Source organism: Meriones unguiculatus, chromosome 8, assembly GCF_030254825.1.
Source record: "Meriones unguiculatus strain TT.TT164.6M chromosome 8, Bangor_MerUng_6.1, whole genome shotgun sequence".
NCBI classification, from domain to species: Eukaryota; Metazoa; Chordata; class Mammalia; order Rodentia; family Muridae; genus Meriones; species Meriones unguiculatus.
The window spans coordinates 115,684,665-115,704,186 of NC_083356.1; the positions used below are offsets into that span (position 1 = coordinate 115,684,665).

General features: G+C 42.1%; 1 protein-coding gene across 5 annotated transcripts in view; it reads left to right on the forward strand.

Moving 5' to 3' along the window:
• The window catches only part of Ccdc141 (coiled-coil domain containing 141), a 163,832-nt gene extending 144,891 nt beyond the window's left edge, over positions 1 to 18,941 (forward strand). For 3 of the 5 annotated variants that reach the window (XM_060390407.1, XM_060390410.1, XM_060390406.1), the window contains 4 exons: positions 3,722 to 3,834; positions 8,644 to 8,760; positions 13,790 to 14,619; positions 17,172 to 18,941. In XM_060390407.1, the coding sequence (XP_060246390.1) occupies positions 3,722 to 3,834; positions 8,644 to 8,760; positions 13,790 to 14,619; positions 17,172 to 17,436 (1,325 nt within the window). In that variant the 3' untranslated portion in view covers positions 17,437 to 18,941. The remainder of the gene's footprint in view (positions 1 to 3,721; positions 3,835 to 8,643; positions 8,761 to 13,789; positions 14,620 to 17,171) is intronic. The other 2 variants (XM_060390409.1, XM_060390408.1) reach the window with 2 other exon arrangements.
• Positions 18,942 to 19,522: the final 581 nt, after the last annotated feature.

Genomic DNA, 19,522 nt, shown 5'->3' on the forward strand with positions numbered 1-19,522 from the left:
CCTAGAGTGAGCCCTTGAGCGTAAGAAGATTCCGTGATAGCCAGTACAAAGCTTCCCCTAAAGCTTTCCATCATCCTGTTTCCACGAAGTTTGATCTGTGCATTTGAGAAAGGTCTGGAGAATCATCCCTCAGCTTCCTCTCACTGACAAACAAATTAGAGAACTCTGTCACCTCATGGCTGCTTTCTTTTCCTCCATGACAAGGAAAGAGCAAAGTCCTTTCCTGGGTGACCACACTGCTTGAGGGCCCTAAGAATAGCTCCAGGTTCTCTGCTGTGATTCCTGTGAGACAAAGCAAAATCCCCAGGGACCAGGCAAAGGCAGCCGAGGGGAAGCCGTTAGCAGGTGGTTCAGAAAGCATTCTCTGGCTGCCCCAAAGCTGCTCCAGGCACATGTTTAGTCTAAGGTATGCAGCCCTACTCCCAGATAAATGCAAAATGCTTGGCATCACAGACTGCACTGCCTAATAGGAAATCCTTGAGAATAAACTGTTTATTATTTTCCCAAAGGAAAATAGTAGAAATACATACACTGAAATATCAGCTGGCAGCAAATGAGAAGAAACAGATGTCTCTCCCTTGTCCTTACGTAAAGTTGCTGAAAAGGAAGTCTTGAGGGCATCTCTAGCAGCACGGATGTCTGTCTCTATTTTACTTCCACTCCTCTGTCGGTTTTCTGTGCTGGTGGGTTTTCCGTACTACTGTGATGGTACAGTACCTATTCAGTGCCAAGGCATGGCAAGTATTCACAAAGACCCCACAAAGCACATTCTTCTACAACCTTGCAGTTTTGTGTCCCATCTTTTGGTTGCTCTGGCGCTTATTACCACCTGATATCTGCTTTAGTTAGTTGTTGTTTGGATTGCCCCGTTAGAATACAATCTCCATGCTCATGTAAACCCTCGCCTGTTGACTTGAGCAGCATAGTATAGACTGAGGGCTCAATACGTGTTGCAGGAGGGACTGAATACCATGACTGAAAATATGGATTTTGGGGTTTCACATATTTATTAAGGATTCTACACACCCTTTAAAATATTTTATTTATTTATTTTATGCCTCTGTGTATGTGTGTGTGTGTGTGTGTGTGTGTGTGTGTCTGTAGACTACATAGACCACAGTACACAATCAGAGGTCAGAGACAAAATGCAGAATCAGCTCTCTCCTTCTACCATATGAGTCCCGGGACTCGAACTCAGGTCCCCAGGCTTGGAAGCACCTTAATTCACTGAGATATCCCACCAGACCAAGAAGCTTGCACATCTTTTAAGTGCATCACACAATTACTACCCTGGGGATGTGAAATTAAGTCTTGCAGACAACTAAAGCATTCCTGAACCCTGAACTCTCAAATTTTACATTTATCTGGGGGATAGAGGTAGAAAGATAGATGCCACAGTGAACATGTAGAGGTCAGAGGATGACCTGTGGGGTCATTCTCTCCCTCTACCGTGCAGACCTCGGTGTTCCAACTCAGGTCCCTGGGCTTGAAAGCAGGCACCTTTACATGCTCAGCTGTCTGCCAGTCAGAACCCACACTTATAATGCGGATAAATTTATTTAAAAAACAAATTGCGAGTGCTTGTCATGCATTAGGAGGTGTCTGCATTGCTCATGTAAGGACACAGGAGATGCCATTTCTGCAGTCAAGAAGCATGATCTAGGCCTCAAAGACCCTGCATAGCCGATGCCTGTCTTCTCTTATGTGTATGATTTTTATCTTTTATTACTGACATTAAGGATTGAATTGGAGCCAGTCATAGTTAGTTTTTGTTAATCTACACAGACCTAGACATATTTGGCCAGAAGGAATCTCGACAATAATTGCCTCCATCAGCTTGGCCTGGAGGCGTGTCTGTGGAGCATTTTATTGATTGTTGATTGATGTGAGAGCACCAGGCTCACTGTGAGAGTGCCATTCCTGAGCAGGGGAGCCTGGGTTGTGTATGAAAGGTAACTGAGCAAGCTAGGCAAGTAAGCCTGTCAGCAGCTTTCCTTCACAGTCTCTGATTTAGTTCCTGCCTCCAGGTTTCTGCCTTGATGGTGCATGGTTGCAAACAATAAGCTGAAATAAATCCTGTCCTCCTCACGTTGCAGCTGGTCAGTATTTTACCAAAGCAACAGATGAAGAAAACTAGGATAGGGCCTCAGAGACATGAGGCAAGCACTCAGCCATTGGCCAACATCCATAGCCCAGAAGGAGGATCTGCTTATAAGAACTGTGTGTTTCCAGCTATCGCTGCTTTTCAGAATGGCCTTGGTGGGATGTGCCTATTGAGTTGCCTGAGTTCTTCTGGATTCTAACCCCTCATATGATGTAAATCAGAGGCAAATAGTCCCTCCCCTTCAATACAGTGCATCTGCACATTGTCCTGCTCCACTGAGGACGTTAGCCTGACTCCTCTTTGTCTCTGTTTGCTTTTGATTCATCTGTGTTCAGAGTCTCACCTGAAAATCCCCACTGAGATCAGCATTCTTTGTATTTTCTTCTAGAAGTTTTAAAGTTCCAGCTCTTGAATTTGATTCTTTAATCCATTTAAAATTGATTTTTCTAATTCACAAACTGGGAAGAGATGGTGGTAGAAGCCTATTCTCCTAATATATATAATATATGCCTATATATGTGTATATAAATCTTACTACATAGAATATTATATAATATATTTATATCTTACAGATAGATAGATAGATAGATAGATAGATAGATAGATAGATAGATAGATAGATGTAAGGATTTGGGGGCATAGATTTACTGTCCTAGCTTGGCCATGGATTAAAATATGTCAGAGAATTAAGGTTTATACACATTTGGGGTAGGTGGATGCCTTCCTGGGAAATGCCTTTAAGTGGTGAAGAATACTGAATGTCCTGGTAGAAAAGCCTGACCAGTGCTGAGTATTAAGAGCATCAAAATCACCACATTATCTGGGCTCCATGAACGTGACACTGGTACAGCAGGTGCTGTCTTTATTGGTTCTCCTGGGCTAGTGAGTTTTCCGTCTCTGTAACCAAATACCTGGCTCGGAGTTTCAGAGACATCATCCTAGGCCTGGCTTGTTCCCCTTCAGGGTTAGGTCAGGTAGAATATTATGGCAATAAGAACGTATAGCAGAGAAGGCTTCTCACTTGCCAGCAGCCAGGAAACAGAGAGTGACAGAGAAGAGTCTGGGGACAAGATACTCCATCACAGGCATGTCCCCCAAGCAGCCCATTCCTCACTTCAGCCTACTATCCACAGGATCTGCTACCCCCCAATAGTCAATTTAATTATTACCTCATCAACAAGCTAATCTGCTGATTAAGTCAGAGGTCTGGGGATCCCACCTCGGAACTTAGCATTGAAGGCCAAGCCTTCAACATGAAAGACTTAGGTCAATATTTCCTAAACAAACCACAATCTAGACACAATGGTGTATGCCTATAATCCCAGCGTTTAGGAAATGGGGCTTATATAGTGAGTTTAAGGCTAGCCTGGGCTACGTGAGACCATGTCCCTAACCCATTCATCCATCTCAACGCCCTACTTCACATCCAAACATATCTATAACACTTAGCTTTTTAAAAATGACTGCATTCATTGATTTGTTTGCTCAGTGTATGTTCGCGCGGAGTTTGCTCTCCACTCATACTTACAAAAGACACTTGGGACCCAACACGCGGTTCTTTCTATTTTTCTGGTAAAAATTCCCTTTATATGAAGGTTTATCTTTGCTCCTTCCCAGGTTTGGACGAAGGGCAAAAATATGCTGAGAAGATTGTCACAAGACACAAGGAGATTCTTGAATCTATTACTGAATTATGTGGTTCTCTCATGGAGCTTAAAGAAAAACTGACGGTAAATTTTTTTTTCTTTCTAGAATATGTATTATCAAGTGGTATAAATAAAAAACGTGTTAATCAAATGTCTTTTGGCACAGAGCTGTTCTGCGACAAGCTCTCGAGAGGCAAAACATGCACATTTGTTTCACAGCACTCTAACATAATTATCTGGGGGTTGAGATAATCAGTTCTGTTTCCTTCCCATCACTGCAGAGAAGAATGCTGCCGGCAACGAGGGCTAACTACAATTAGGGTGTCTCATTTACATTCCCATGGATCATAGCCTAGACGGTAAAAGCGTGCCGTTAAAACCAAAGCCAAGTTTATACTAAGGAGTCTTATGTTTACATTCATAAATAACAGGTGGAATGGTTTTTCTTCCTCCAGGCTATGGCACCAAAGAAAGTAACATTAATACTCAGGTATTATATTTATTGAGATTTAGCATTACGGAAGTATTAAGTTAACCATTACAATCTTCATGGAATTAAACTAAAGTGATAGGTAAAAACAGGGAAAATGCTGACGAGGGTTATGGTAGACAAAACCAACTAAGGGAAAACTAGGTTGTCATGTTCAAAATGTTTTGGCTGATGCTGTTTTTACAGCTCAATAGGGGAGATGGTTTAGGATAACAGCTATATCACTAAGAACATGAGCTGTAGATCGGAACTCAGTTGCTCGGAATACCCTTGGGTCAACTGTTTGGTTACAAATGACTACATTTTCTCACCTCCTATGTGGACACCACATAGGACTTGACTATGAACAAAGTGTCACTCCGTTAATCATTGCTGTTGTTCTCACATATTAATGAACTTGTGGTTCACATAGAATTGTATCTATTTCACGGCAAATATTTGTTATGACTTATGATATCATAAATTTGAGTGTTTACTCAAGTTAGACTATCTGAGGGAATTTCAATTCAGTAGTTACACAATCAAGTTACCTTTCTCCTTCTGCTAAGCATCTAGATATTTCAGCTTGTTTTCTTTCCATCATTTTACATCACAGTACAAGGACCATCTCTGTGTTTTGGACTTCTCATTCTTCTGTAGTATATTTGTATTATTCTCCAACACAGATTTGAAAAATTAGTAAGGAAATGCTGTTGTTTCAATATGCAAATTACCTTTCATAAATATTTTACAACTGTGAAGCCACTAGTAAGATGTGAGTCAACCACTTCACTCCCTGGGGGCTGCTTCTTCTCCATTGCTCTATGCCTGGGCAAAACGTCCTCCTTCCCCTGCTGGCCACCGTCGACAGTGACCTCTTTATACAGTACATCTTCAGCTGAATAAAATTTGGTCGTTCCAAATGCTGTTTCTCTCCATCTCTTGCTCCCATGGCCCTGTTCTTGGAAGAGCTGCTTCCATATCCTGCCTCCTCCTTCCCCTTCACTGTGCCTTGGGTGCTCCTTTCAGTTAGGGTGGTGCTCTCTCGTATGCACCTCCAATTTGTCACTCAGGTACTCTCTTATCCTCCTTATGAGTCCCTGGATTCTACAGCTGGTTTGATTTCCCTTCCTAAACACACCTGGGCTCATGTCCTTCTGGATTAAAAGCCCTTCCCTGCAGGACCCTCCCATGGTTTTATGACTGGCCTCCTTCTCCATTGCTGTGCTTCTGTGTTCATAGCAGCTTCCTGTCTCGATCCTTAGTGTTTCTGTTGCTAGACCCAGACTCCAAACACATGGCCCTCTATTTATCAAAATCTTTTTTTTATACTTGCATGTCAGTAATATACAGTTTTAATTATTTGCAGTGTTTTCCTTTTTTTTTCCTTGGACAACAGTTTGGTTTATTGAGTATTTATAATTATTAACAATTGCTCCTGGGTAAACTCATTAAAATTACCCACTTTCAATATGCTTTCATTCACTTCTCATTTTTTCCTTTTAATTTATTATTTAATATATTACATTTTTATTTTTTATTTATTACAATTTATTCACTTTGTATCCCAGCTATGGCTCCCTCCTTCTTACCCTCCCAATCCAGCCCTCCCTCCCTCTTCTCCTATGCCCCTTCTCCAGTATACTGATAGGGGAGGTCCTCTTCCCCGTCCATCTGACCCTAGTCTATCAGGTCTCATCAGGACTGGTTGCATGGTCTTCCTCTGTGGCCTGGCAAGGCTGCCTTCCCTCCCCCAGGGGGTGATCAAAAAGCCAACAACTGAGTTCATGTCAAAGACAGTGTCTGTTTCCCCTACTAGGGCACCCGCTTGGACACTGAGCTGCCATGGGCTACATCTGTGCAGGGGTTCTAGGTTATCTCCATGCATGGTCCTTGGTTGGAATATCAGTTTCAGATAAGATCTCTGGGCCCAGATTTTTTATTTCTGTTGTTCTCCTTGTGGAGGTCCTGTCCCCTCCAGGTCTTTCTATCTCCCCCTTCTTTCATAAGATTCCCTGAACTCTGCCCAAAGTTCACTATGAGTCCCAGTATTTGCTTCTATACCCTACTGGGTAGAGTCTTTCAGAGGCCCTCTGTGGTAGGCTTCTGTCCTGTTCCCTGTTTTTTCCATCTTCCAATGCCTATTCCATTTGCCTTTCTGAATGAGGATTGATCATCTTATCTAAGGTCCTCCTTCTTGCTTAGCTTCTTAAGGTGTACAGATTTTAGTATGTTTATCCTATATTATATATCTAATATCCACTTATAAGTGAGTATATACCATGTGTGTCTTTCTGTTTCTGGGATACCTCATTCATGATCATCTTTTCTAGTTCCCACCATTTGCCTGCAAATTTCATGATTTCCTTGTTTTTAATTGCTTAGTAATATTCCATTGTACAGATGTACCACAATTTCTGTATCCATTCCTCAACTGAGAGGCATCTGGGTTGTGTCCAGCTTCTGGCTATTACAAATAAAGCTACTACAAACATGGTTGAGCAAATGTCCTTGTTATGTACTTGAACATCTTTTGGATATATGCCTAGGAGTGGTATAGCTGGATCGTGAGGAAGTGCTATTCCTAGTTGTCTGAGAAAGCACCAGATTGATTTCCAAAGTGGTTGTACAAGTTTACATTCTCACCAGCAGTGGAGGAGGGTTCCCCTTTCTCCACAACCTCTCCAGCATGTGTTGTCACTTGAGTTTTTGATCTTAGCCATTCTGATGGGTGTAAGGTGAAATCTCAGGGTTGTTTTGCTTGCAACTCTCTGATGACTAAGGATGTTAAGCATTTCTTTAAGTGTTTCTCTGCCAAGCATACCCAAAGTCAAATAGAAATACCCCTTCCTCCACACAAATCTTTCTTATTCCTCCTTGCTGTGGTCTTTCTCACCCACCCTAGCGTGTTCCAGCTGCTGTGTTAAATACTATCGACCTGGTAGTGCGTAAGCAACAGACATTTGCTTCCCACAATTGTGGGGTTAGGAAGTCTGAAATCAAGACACCTTGGGAGCTCCTGCTTCCCTATAGTCACCTCACTCCAAATTTTTGATGTCTGAGGCCAAAGGGTCTCTCTCGGGTCTCTTCTGCAGCTTCATTAATATATTCCTAGGGCCCTACCCCTTCCTACATGGGAGCTTCTGAAAAGAGAAAGCACAGACTCCTAAATGGCGGCTAAAATGGTGCTAAGAATCTATTGCTGTCTGTGAAATAATCTGACACTTGAAAGGGCTTGCTGACATACCGTCTCTAGTGATTTTCAAGTAACCTCGAGATAGAGACAAAACCTTCTTCTTCGTTAGCTTTTTGGTTTGGGTGTTCCGTTTGTTTGTTTATAGGACAGTCTCACGGTGTAACCCTTGGCCATCTTGGAACTCACTATGTAGACTAAGCTTACCTCAAACTCACAGAGATCCAAGTGCCTCTGCCTTCCCTATCCTGGGATTAAAAGCGTGCACCAGAGTGCTGCTTTCCTTGTTCCAGAGAGAAGCTATGCATCCAAAGAGATTAGAAGTGCTATCTCTGGGTCGCAGTCACTGGTAGTCAGTCTGGAATTTGAAGTTACATCTAATTTAACACCTAGAATTCTTTCCACAACAGCTGCCATTGTGGTTTGGGTTCCAAGTGTGGATTAGTGCCCAGCGGCTCATCCAGTGATACAAACACAGTTTTATTTTGGAGTTGAGACTCAAAGCTGAATTTCCCCCAGGAGGCTTTCCCCAAATTCTCTAAGCAAGTATAATGGGTACATTGGGGAGTACGCCTGTTTCCATAACCATCAAATACCATGATCCACGTGCAACCATCTTCCACTATAATGTAAACATTTAAAAACTGTGTGTTCCATCACTTGGGACACCTGTGCCTCAATAATTCTTCACAAAACCTTGGCCCTCATGCTGCCCCCTGCCAGTTTGTAAAGCCCCACTACCTCTGTGACTAAAGCTGAGCCCCATAAAATGCAGGAAACAAGTCATATTCACAGGAGACAGCCTGTGTGCCCAACTGTTCTATTTCCTTCCTCTCTTCAATACTCCCGCAGTTTGCTTGTGTGGATTCTCTGGCTCTTCTACGTTATTATCCTCCAGAGACCCCATCATTTCTTCCTCACTGATACTCTTCATCCTGTGGGTTAAACTGTCTTACACAGTGATTCCCATCTCCAGAGAACATGCCTGAAAGAGCATCCTAGAATAACAGTTGCGTCTTCCTTTGAACAGTCAGTTTTCCTGGCAATGAGCTTTACCAGAGGGATGAGGCAGGAGGAGAGCTGTGAGCTTGAAGGGAGAACATTGGTCTCTTGTGGAATGCATTTCCTGAAAGGTGCTATTGGCGGATGTTGTTTTTTTCCAAGTGGTTACAAAATGGCATTATTTCTCCAACTTCCTGGCTCAGGCTCTCGCTAAATTTGCTTTGTACAGCAGGGAGATGCTCCAAAGATGAATCCAAATTTGGAAGATTTCCATGACAATTGCATTGACCTACTAAAGGAGCCAGTGAGAAAAGTGCAGGCAATATTAAATGAAGAAAGGAATGAGGTAATGAAAGTGTTCTGCTTCAGCTATATGTTAATTTTGTGTTTGTGTGTGTGAGATTTGTCCTTGGGAATCAACCATGTCTTGCCCATCAAGTTTTTGAATATAAACTCAATGTGAGATGTGAGTTTTCTCATCCCTACTATGCTAGCTACCTTTACTTGATCATCCCCTCTCTCTCTCTCTCTCTCTCTCTCTCTCTCTCTTTCTTTATGTCTCTCTGTCTCTCTGTCTATCTGTCTCTCTCTCTCTTTTGCTCTCTGTGTCCCCTCTACTGAATCTAGGAGCTATAAGGATTTCACAGACACACAAGAATTCCAACATCATGTTAGCCTAGGCTAGTTCTATTCTTTTGCTCCATTGTCCTTTTACAGTCAGCCCTATTTCATTTTATTTGAATACCCATTAGAGTATCACCAAATGGAGAGGCTTCTTTAAAATTATTTTATATTGCCCATTAGGAAATACCAATACATAAAACCAGGTTCCATCTTTTTCCCCTAGACTCTAGCTCCACATGATATGTCTAAGCCTCTGTACTAAAACACTGAATCCAGATGAAATATAAATACTGTTTAAACAAATGTTTAAGCCTTTTGTCATATATGTAAATTAAAGCAAGTAACAAGGACTACAACTACTCACAAATACAAATGCATCATGCTTTCACAACTCTTATTTAAATGGCCACTTCCTTCTGGGCCTGCCATGGGAATGCATGCTTTATTCCTAGCTGCTTAATCCCGGACTTTTTGCTTTGTCTACCCGCTTACTTCTAATGTTATTTCCCTGGAGAACAACAGAATGAACATGATTCCCAACAGCCCACAAATTAGCAAAATATACTTCTACAATAAAAAAGTTACACAAACACATACTTGTACTGTTTGGAAGTTGTTTCAGCCACCAAGATTTCTTTTCTTGCGGTGAGTACAGTTTTTCTGGATTCTTCACAGGCCTTTTCCCACAGATTCACTCTACGCCAGAGTCCACTGCAATCATACAGCACCAAGCTGCTTTTTGAGTGGTACAGTCTGGAGCCACTTACCCTTGTGTCCCCTCTGAGTACAAAAGAAGCTGTCTAGACGCAGTCATCTTGCTGGACTTTCATCTCCTATCAGATGGTCTTTGCTTATTCTTAGTCAAGCCAGCGCTATTGACACCTTCCCCAGAGAAAGAACTTCCATAGGAGGAGTGCGGATCTTGTTTCACAACATATGTGACAGCCTTGTGTGTCCCTCCCTAAGCCCTCCTGTCACTTAGCCTCTCTGGGTCTGTGGGCTGTAGCATGATTGTCTTTTACTTTACAGCTAATATCTACTTATGAATTAATACATACTGTGTTTGCCTTGATGGGTCTGGGTTACCTCAGTCAGGATGACTTTTTTTTTCTACTTCCGTTCATTTGCCTGCAGATTTCATGATGTCCTAGTTTTTAACAGCTGGTTAATTCTCCATCGTGTGAATGTGCCTGGTCTTATTGCAGCTTGTTACGCTGTGTTTGGCTAATGGCACTGGGAAGCCTTGTCAGAGGGGAGGTAGGGGTGGGTGTGGATCTGGGGGAAAGAGAAGGTGGGGAGGAGAGACTGAAGGGAGGGAGGAAGGGGAAACTACAGTTGGGATGAACTGAGAGAAGAATAAAAACAAGAAGGAAAATGTATATTGACTCTTCTATAAGAAGTAAGAATTCGGTTGAAAAAGTGTAACAGTGTCCCCTTGCTACTTCCTGGCAGATGCCCATATAGCACTGCTGCCTGCCCAAACTGTACTAGGAAAATGATGCCCATGGACATGGCCAATGTCCTCCTGGAGAGTAATACCATCCCTTGTACGTGTATAAGGAGAACTGGTGGAAATGATAAAGAATAGCACTAAATATCCACATTTTTAAATCTATGACTTCAAATTTTTTTTCAATTTGGTATAATATTATTATTTTAGCTTTGCATAGTTTCCTATATAATATGTTAGACACATTTAATAAAGACTCAGAAACAAAAATTATGGCTGCTACAGCAACTACACTCATCATTTATATTATACCTAGTAAAAAGGTTTTTTATCTTGCTTTTATCTATTTTTATTAGAAGAAAGAAATGTCTTTAAGTAAAACAAATACAGCTTATTTTCATTGAAAAGTGACTTTAATTTTAAAATAAATTAAAGGACACACTAGCTCATCAGTCATTTAGAATGCAAGGGAAGGTCCACAATTATAGCTGTCAAGAATTCTCACTGACACATTCCCTACCCAGTCTGCTGCAGTCGGTGCAGACAACAGAATGAATGGGCAGCAGCAGTCTTCATGTTTTCAAGCAGCTCAATCATACTTACCCTCTTATTGTCTCTGTTATTTACATATAGGTCAGATGGAATGAGTCTCCAAAACCTCCAGTGGGCAGATAATAGGAAGCCTGAAGCAGAAGCCTAGAATCACTGCATAGCCTTAAATGATAAGGCTTAAATCACTGATAGCCTTGTATGCTGTAAATCTCCCTCAAAATTATTCCAGTTGGGAGGGAAAAAAAAAAAAACCCAGTTGTACTGAATAGTTATGACAGAACATATTTATTTATTTATTTATGACAGAACATATTTATGACAGAAAGTATCTCTAAGAGATGGTGAAGTCCTCCTCATGTATCCTGACCCCCCAGTGGGGGAGATGGCATTATTCAATCCCATCGAGAGAACACACACAGCATGGTCAGCAGATTAGTACCTGTGTTTCATCCCCGGGCCCAGGGCCCAAGCTAAATCCAAAGCGACAACCCCAAAGGTTAAATGGCAGCACAGAGCATTAAAAGACTCGCCTACAGTCATGGAACTGTTTGGTAGCTGATGAGGGCTTTAGATGCCAGCCTTGAGAGGTGCAGGATTTGGTGCTAGGAGGGATTTGACAATCATCTGCTGAAATGTCATGTTACAACGAGGAAACTGAGACAAAGGAACGTTAAATAGTTTTCCCTCCAAAACACTAGAAACTAGTACGAGAAGAGGGCGGGCAGCCTAGTCCTTTTGGATTTCAGCAGAATACCTCTTACACAACACCAAGGACCTGGGTCATACACGTGAGCTGTTGGTCGTGAAGCTGTGGATGTCCTGCCGCCCCTCCCTGTGCTCTCTGGCCTGCTGTGTGCTTGAGGGTTAATAACAGAATGAGGGTCCCTCTCCTCCACACAGCTCAGTGGCGTACACTCATTGGCTGGGAGGAAGCCCCTGGGTCTTCTCACCATGCAGCAGGGTTAGACTTTGCAGAGACGGATGCCTTGGAAGACTCACAAGCTAAAGGGTTCTCCTTACCTATCTGCTCTCTTTCTTTACCATGTCAGCCCAGGTGCCCGAAGGTCTCAGGCTCCCTTATCTGCCAACGAGCCCTCCCTGGGCCTTTTCCCCCAAAGCCCTTCATACAGAAACCCTATACCTAATATTTTTATTTACCTCCCACTAATCCCTACTAAATCTTATTTATCCTAAAGTAAAAACACCTACTGTAGAGCTATTTTGGAATGCAAAGTGTATGGTGTTCCCTTGAGTGTTCAGGGAGCACTTCTCCCCATGCAGTGTGCTTTGAGGATCAGTTCTGCTCACCTAGATCTACAATATGATTCTATTCCTTTTCCAGAACTGGCCCCATCCATAGGCAATGACCATGAATCGAAGTGGCTGTGCCTAGCTGTGGAAATTAAAGTTCAGCAGCTATGCCAGACATATGAACCAGGGTGATAGGCATATAATTAATTAAAAGTCAGTTTATCATTAGGTGTATAAATAGCCAGAGATTGTCAAGGAAAAATATACATAGAAGATTAAACAAAGAGCAAGGAGTTGGGGAAATGTCTCAGTCAGTAACGTTCTTACCACACAATCACGAGCACCCCATGCAGATTCCTTACACCCTGTAAAGAGCTCAACACCAGTGTGTGCCCGTCACACCAGCTCTGAAGAGACTGAGACAGGAGGATCACTAGAGCTGGCTGGTGGCCTCATCGGGCTGAGTTGGTGAGCTGCAAGTCCCAAATAAAATAATATACTAATAACAACAATTGAGGAAAATACCCAGTGTAGACATCTGGCCTACATACACATATACACACAAGTGAGCACACACACATACATAAACACATACATATCACATACATATCATGTACACACCAAAACAACAACAGAAAACCTCAACACACACACACACACACAAAGCTAAATACATTCTGTTTTGACGGTGGGAAAAGAGAATCACCACCACAGCAAAGCACAGTGAAAAAGGTATAAGAGAAACAAATATGGAACAGACCCATGTCCAGCAAACCAGAGCAGAACTTCCCAGCTAGCTCCCCAGCACTCATTAGAAGAATGCAAGTGTCCGATAGAAGCAATGATGTCACACTGGGAAAATTAGAAAGGATAGCCGCTACCTGTGAATGCTTAGATACCTTTTTCGTAAATGAAAACTACGGTTAGGATTTAGGTTTAGGAAGCTATGCCTCAATGAGCTTTAAAAGTATTTATTGTAATATTTTATAACAACTTGAATACCGCCTACCCATTTCCTTATCCATAACAAAAGCAGAAGGGCCAAAAGCCATACAGACTTGGTTGGAAAAACCATTTACATAAAATGGCCTTTCTTTTGCTTGCTGAGAGGACTGCTGTGTGGGTAATTCTTGGTAAGTATCATAGGCATAATTTACTATGCTTTCAGGAAATCGTGTATTTGATAAACACACTTGTAGTTTCCCCCCTTCATAAGATAACTGAAAGGAAATAGGAACTGAAGAAGGATTTGGTCAGGAGAGAATTTTATCTATGGCTGTTAAGCAGTATTTCATTTCACTCGAGGGCACTTTGAATACTTTGGGTCGTGGGAATAGGGCTGTTCCCAAAGAGACACCTGGCGATCAGGGACTCCTGCGCCATCCCCCCAAGGCTTACCTCACCTTAGGTTTTCACCTCCCGCTAGGTGTCACTGTCATGGGAAGCTGGGCAAAGAAGTGTGTCCACCTAGTGAAACTGTGGCTTTACTCCTTGGAAGGGGCAGGTGCCGGGAGCAGATGTCTTGACCCTCAACGGAACAAGAGAAGATGGGCTTCCCATGGACTTGAGCCAGTCCTCATCTGACAAAGATGCCAGTGCCCAGGGTCTGATCCTGGTGGAAGACACGTTGTCTGAGTGTGCATCATCTGACGACATCTCCTTGCCTCCACTCCCAACGAGCCCCGAGTCCCCTCGGGCACCATCAGACATGGAGATGGAAGAACTCGCCAGCTCTTCAGCTGTCACCCTCCACATCAGCGATTCTAGGACACACACAGGCACTGGTGGTCTCGGGGAGGCCCAGGCTTCTGTTCTTTCTCCACCCACGGCTTTTGCTCATGGGTGCCATAATAAGAAAGACACGTTCACAAGTCACTTTGAGAGGCCCTACCCACAATTCCAAGCTGAATCCTCATTAGCCTCCAGGGGATCAGCAGAGATGAGTACCGACTTACACATCAGTGTGAAATGTCCAGCGAGTGTGCCCCAACGGGTGCATGACGCAGCTTTGCAGCAAGGCGCCCGGGCTCAGGAGAGCTCACTAGAAACCCAGGAGAAAGTGCATGCAGATTCTAACGCCACTAAAACCCAAGACAGGCTGCATGTGGTCCCTGACCTCACCCCTCAATCAGACACGAGCAGCAGCCATCAGAGGCAAGTGGGTCCCCAAGGAGACAGGAAAGATGCATCTGCAGAAAACAGCGCGGTCAGCATAGCTGGCCGGGCGCCTCATTTCTCCAGGCTGCTGTCCAATGTAACTGTTGTGGAAGGTTCTCCGGTGACTTTGGAAGTGGAAGTTACAGGATTCCCAGAGCCTACACTGACATGGTGGGTAGCCTATAATGACGCACCATAGACAGAAATAAATAACTGCTCGGAGTATCTTATCCTGTGTAAACTAGCCTGAAGGTTCAGGGCTGGCCGACTAACCCCCACAACACTGACACTCAACTCTGCATGGTTTGATCTCATGTCACACTTTACCCAAAAGCTCTTTAATACCCTGGGAGCAGGGAGTAACCATCTCAAGTAATGCTTTAACCCTCTCCTTCCCCACCATGCACTGGAGGCTAAATCTGTTAGGTTTTCTTTCCATTGAGCATTCCTCATTTCCAGTAAGCAGGTCTTCAAATACCAACCCTATTGTCTGTTTCTGCATTGGTCTGGAATGTTCTTGGATTAACACTCTCCTGGCAATTAAAAAAAGCCTAATAAGACACTGTAGATTTTTTTCTTTCTCTTTATTCACTCATTTCATCTTGCCAACACAGGTACCCGTGTGATACTTGTTTTGCTAGGGTTTCTTTTCATAAATGTATGCAAGATGAAAGTCAAAATACTTCTTTAGTTGCGGCCCCAGGTGGCTGAAAATGAACAAATTTTTGGAAAGTGATGTAATAACTGAGCTGTGAACCATGAACAGTGTATCCTCACTCTAGAGACATGGTTGCCCTTTGGTCTTGGTAGAAGTAAACAGCAAAGTGGAAGCTCTGAACTTCTTGTGAATAAGAAAGTAGCCCTAACTTTCTACAGAGGTTACTTTCAAACCTTCACAGAATCTCCATCCTTAAACAAACTCACTTGTGATGGTGAGTTTATGCTTACAGGCTAAGATAAGTGTACTGTATCTTATCTATCAGGAATTGTCCGTAAAAATTTGTTTTGTTTTTGCATGTCCAATTAATGGCACTTGACTTGTGAGCCGGAGACCTACAGAATTTAGAAGAAAATTTTGGTGCTCAAATAGTGAGAGAATCTGCACTTATGTAAGAGCAAGAATTAGCACTTTTTTTGTTTTGCTATTTTTTGCAATTGCATGTATTTTTTTTTACAAATCAAACCTTTTGTATTTATGAGTTCAATAGGTATTTATTTAATAATTAAATATTAGTTCATCCCAAAGAAAGATGCTGTCTGAGGTGTTTCTTATTTTTCCCTGTGCAAACAAACAACTCCTTCAGGGTTAGTGCATATTGCTGAAGACCAGTGGCAACGTGTGTATTGTTGGAGAACTATTGCAAATTGTGCAAAAAATAAAACCGTTTTGCCATCAGATCTAGAGTTTTGGCCAGCAAACACAGAGTTGTTCAGTTTCAGGACATTCTGAAGATGCAAAAGTATCACTTGGGTAACGGGAACAAAGCTTGACTCTGGGAGCTGGAGCAAGCATAAGGACCTGATCTCTTACTAAATTCTGGGTACAGGCATCTGGAGTCTCAGCCCTGGAGTCATGGAGACAGTAGCTGAATCAATCAGCTCCAGGGTTTTTGTTTTGTTTGTCCTATTTTTATAGGGTTTCTCCGTATAGCCTTGGCTTTCCTGGACTCACTTTGTAGACCAGACTGGCCTCGAACTCAGAAATCTGCCTGCCTCTGCCTCCCTGAGGCCTGGGATTACAGCACTAAGCCACCATGCCTGGCTTGAGCTCCAGGTTCTATAGGAAGACCCTGGCCATCAGCTTGTGGCCTTCACACATGCATACATACATACGTATGTGCCCACACAAAAACATACATCACATACACAGACACATACACAATATTTGGCTTGGGTTTCTCATCCTTGTGTGGGAGTGGTTATAAATAAACAGATGTAGAATGTGAGAAATAAGTGATTTTCTGTCTAAGACGACGCAGGTAAGTGTTCATGTTCACAGAGAAATTATAGAAGTAAGTCATTTATGTCAAGAGGTAATATGACGAATGCCTTTTATGATGAGAAGGCATCGTCTTCTAATGAATTTAATTCACAAATAAGATAAGCCCCTTTCAGCAGGAGTGGTGTGGAGTCCCTTCCTTCACACCATGCGTTTGTCCTGCTGGGAGGCTCTAGTGTGGGAACACAATGGGCAAATGAGCCTCATGCCTACACAGATGCCAAACGGGAGTCCCGGCTGCTACTAAAAGCTGCAGAGAGGGTGAAGTAGGCTGGTAAATACAAGTGCCGCATCACGCTGTCAGTAGCTGTTACCATGAGCAATGGTGACCCCTGTATGACCAGATGGCCTGGGTTTTGTTGTTGTTGTTGTTTGGTGTGTGTGTGTGTGTGTCTGTATCTATCTGTGTGTCTGTATCTTTGTGTGTATGTTTGCGTGTGTGTGCGTTTAAAGAATAACTCGATGTGTGTATTTTCATCTATAATATTTTACTTGTTAAATGCTGTCATAGAACTTTTAAAAGCATGGTCTGAGCGAGTCAAGGGTCAGGGTAATTTTCTGGCCACAGGTTGACAAACTGTCTCATTGGCATCTACTGTAGCTAGACAGTTCCTGTTAATGCTAGAGAACACTGCAGCAGGGGTGGGCCTGGCTGTAGGTGTGAGAACTCGGAAATGACTGAGCCAAGAAATAATGCTGACTTAAAACTGACTCTCTGCTTTAGGTTCAAGAAGGGCCAGAAATTGTGTGCCGATGGACACTTACAGGTTTTCCACAAGGACACAAGGCATTCAGTGTTCATCCCGAAGGCATGTGAGGCGGACGCTGGCCTCTATGTGGCCCAAGCCCAAAACTCTAGTGGCGCCCTGTCTTCCAAAGCCATCCTCCATGTGACAGGTAACCATGGGCCTCCAATCACGAGAATAAACTGGATTCTGCTGTGTATCATCTATGTCAGTGTATCACTGATATACTGGCTGCTTGCATAGCAGTGAGGCACTGGCTTCCCTGGACATTGTTATGAGCGAAAGGACAATATGGTTTTTTTCTCACGCATCATACAAAGCACACCCTACCAACTTATCTCCACTTTGATGAATACCACTGCTAGGTGAAATAATTGCATTTTCTCTACTGTTTAACATACTTGGGAAACATGGAAAATTATATATAGTGGATAATGATATACTTTGTACTTTAGGAAAAGAAATATTCTATATAATATGCTGATTTCTTGTTTAAAGGCATATGAATGCTCACAGAAAACACAAGGATCCTAGAGATGTGATCTAAGTTTCAAATACAAATGTTTGGTAATTTCCTTTCAACTATGCTCAGAACCATCTCTTGGTAGTACATTACATCAACTCGAATTTCTGATTTTCATTTGCTTTTCATGTCTTGATCTTGTTTACTGAACATGTTCTATGTTGTGTCAGCATGTTCTACATTCCCGGGACTGAGGATATGACTATCAATAACAGTTTCTCATGGTGATCTCTTGGGGGTTGATGCTGGAGAACAGACATGCTATCAACTTTACAATGGGTCAACCTTTCTATTAGCTCTGTATGTCGTATGTTGAGATGGAACACGGGCTGCAAGAGGGGACCAGTTTTCTCTTTGTCCTTCTGCTGCTGTGCATTGGCCATCCTGTGCATAACTGTAAAAGGTCCTACTGTCCCTGACTCTGATGCTGCTGCTAAACACTCGTGTTATAAACAATTGCAAGACATCTCAGTGCCTCACTTTCCCATCTGGAAAAGGGGCTCATCTACCTCTTGACTATTGAGTTTTACTTCATTTTCTGTGGTGATCAGGCCAATGAAACGTGCTTGGTGAAGACTCATCATAATGCTTGGCGTGATTTGCTATCTTGCTGCTCATTGCCCATTAATTCCCTTTCAGATGCTGGTCTTTTAGAATATGAAATGAAAAGAATGCTGTTAATATGTAATCCCCAACTACTTACTCCCTTAAGGGAGGATGAGACTGATGTTCTATGAATTAGAGTTTAAAATTCTTTTCAAACTTCTTAAAACTACATCCTTTTCAAAGACCTGACAATAACCTCCAAAGGATATAGTTATGATGCGTTAGGGGGAGCCTGGGTAAGACAGAAGACAAATCTAGCCTTCTTGTTGTACAATTATCACTTTAATATTGAAGAATGTTATGTGGCTTTCTAAAGTGCATTATTCAGAAAAATAAGAGAGGTATTTGTTTTCATATTTTAAACTCCATCTGTCATGCTAAAATAAAATCTTAGGTCGAAACAGTAATTTATTACAGATTTTTGATGAAGGGAAGAAATTAATTACGTTGCTAGAAGTCTGTCTACAAATAATCAAAATATTTAAATAGAATATATTTGACATGGTATTAAGAATCTACTGAATGTTGTAGAAGATAAGAAATGTCCAGTCAAGTAAAAACTTGGCCGATTTTTTTCTTGTTTTTGCATATTCAATTTAATTAAAAAGATGAAACTGTTTTTTTTTTTTTTCAATTTTGACAGAAAGCTATTAAAATCTTATATGCACGTAATCCTGGGAACTTCAATCTTTTCAATCTTATCATTTTGTCCAATTTTAAGATTTTCCATATCTTACCTAGCTACTAAGGCCTATGTGGAAGCTAAACCATAAAATCTATTCATGTCTAAAAGAGGCCAGCAGGTAACAAATTCTGCCCTGTCACACCCTTTATAGTGCTTATTAATTTCACTAGGTCTCTGTTCCGGTGTCATCACCCTGGTCGTATTTACATTTGAAGATTGCTAGAGCGTGTGAAGTACAAGCTCACTTACCCATTTCACTTCAGTTAATATTCTTCCTTCAGGGAGCCAAGGGATATAAACATTCGTCACAATGAATGGCCCACTAAGATATATAAAATCCCCCAGGATGCACATTTGTATGTATGTATAAATTGAGCCTATATATTGGAGAAAAATATTATGGGGATATTCAAGGTATGGTTCAAATAGCTTTGTGTGTCTCATCCATCTATGGTCTGAGTGAACGATCCATACAGCAGTGACAAATTATAAGCTAGCCATAGGAATATTCCATT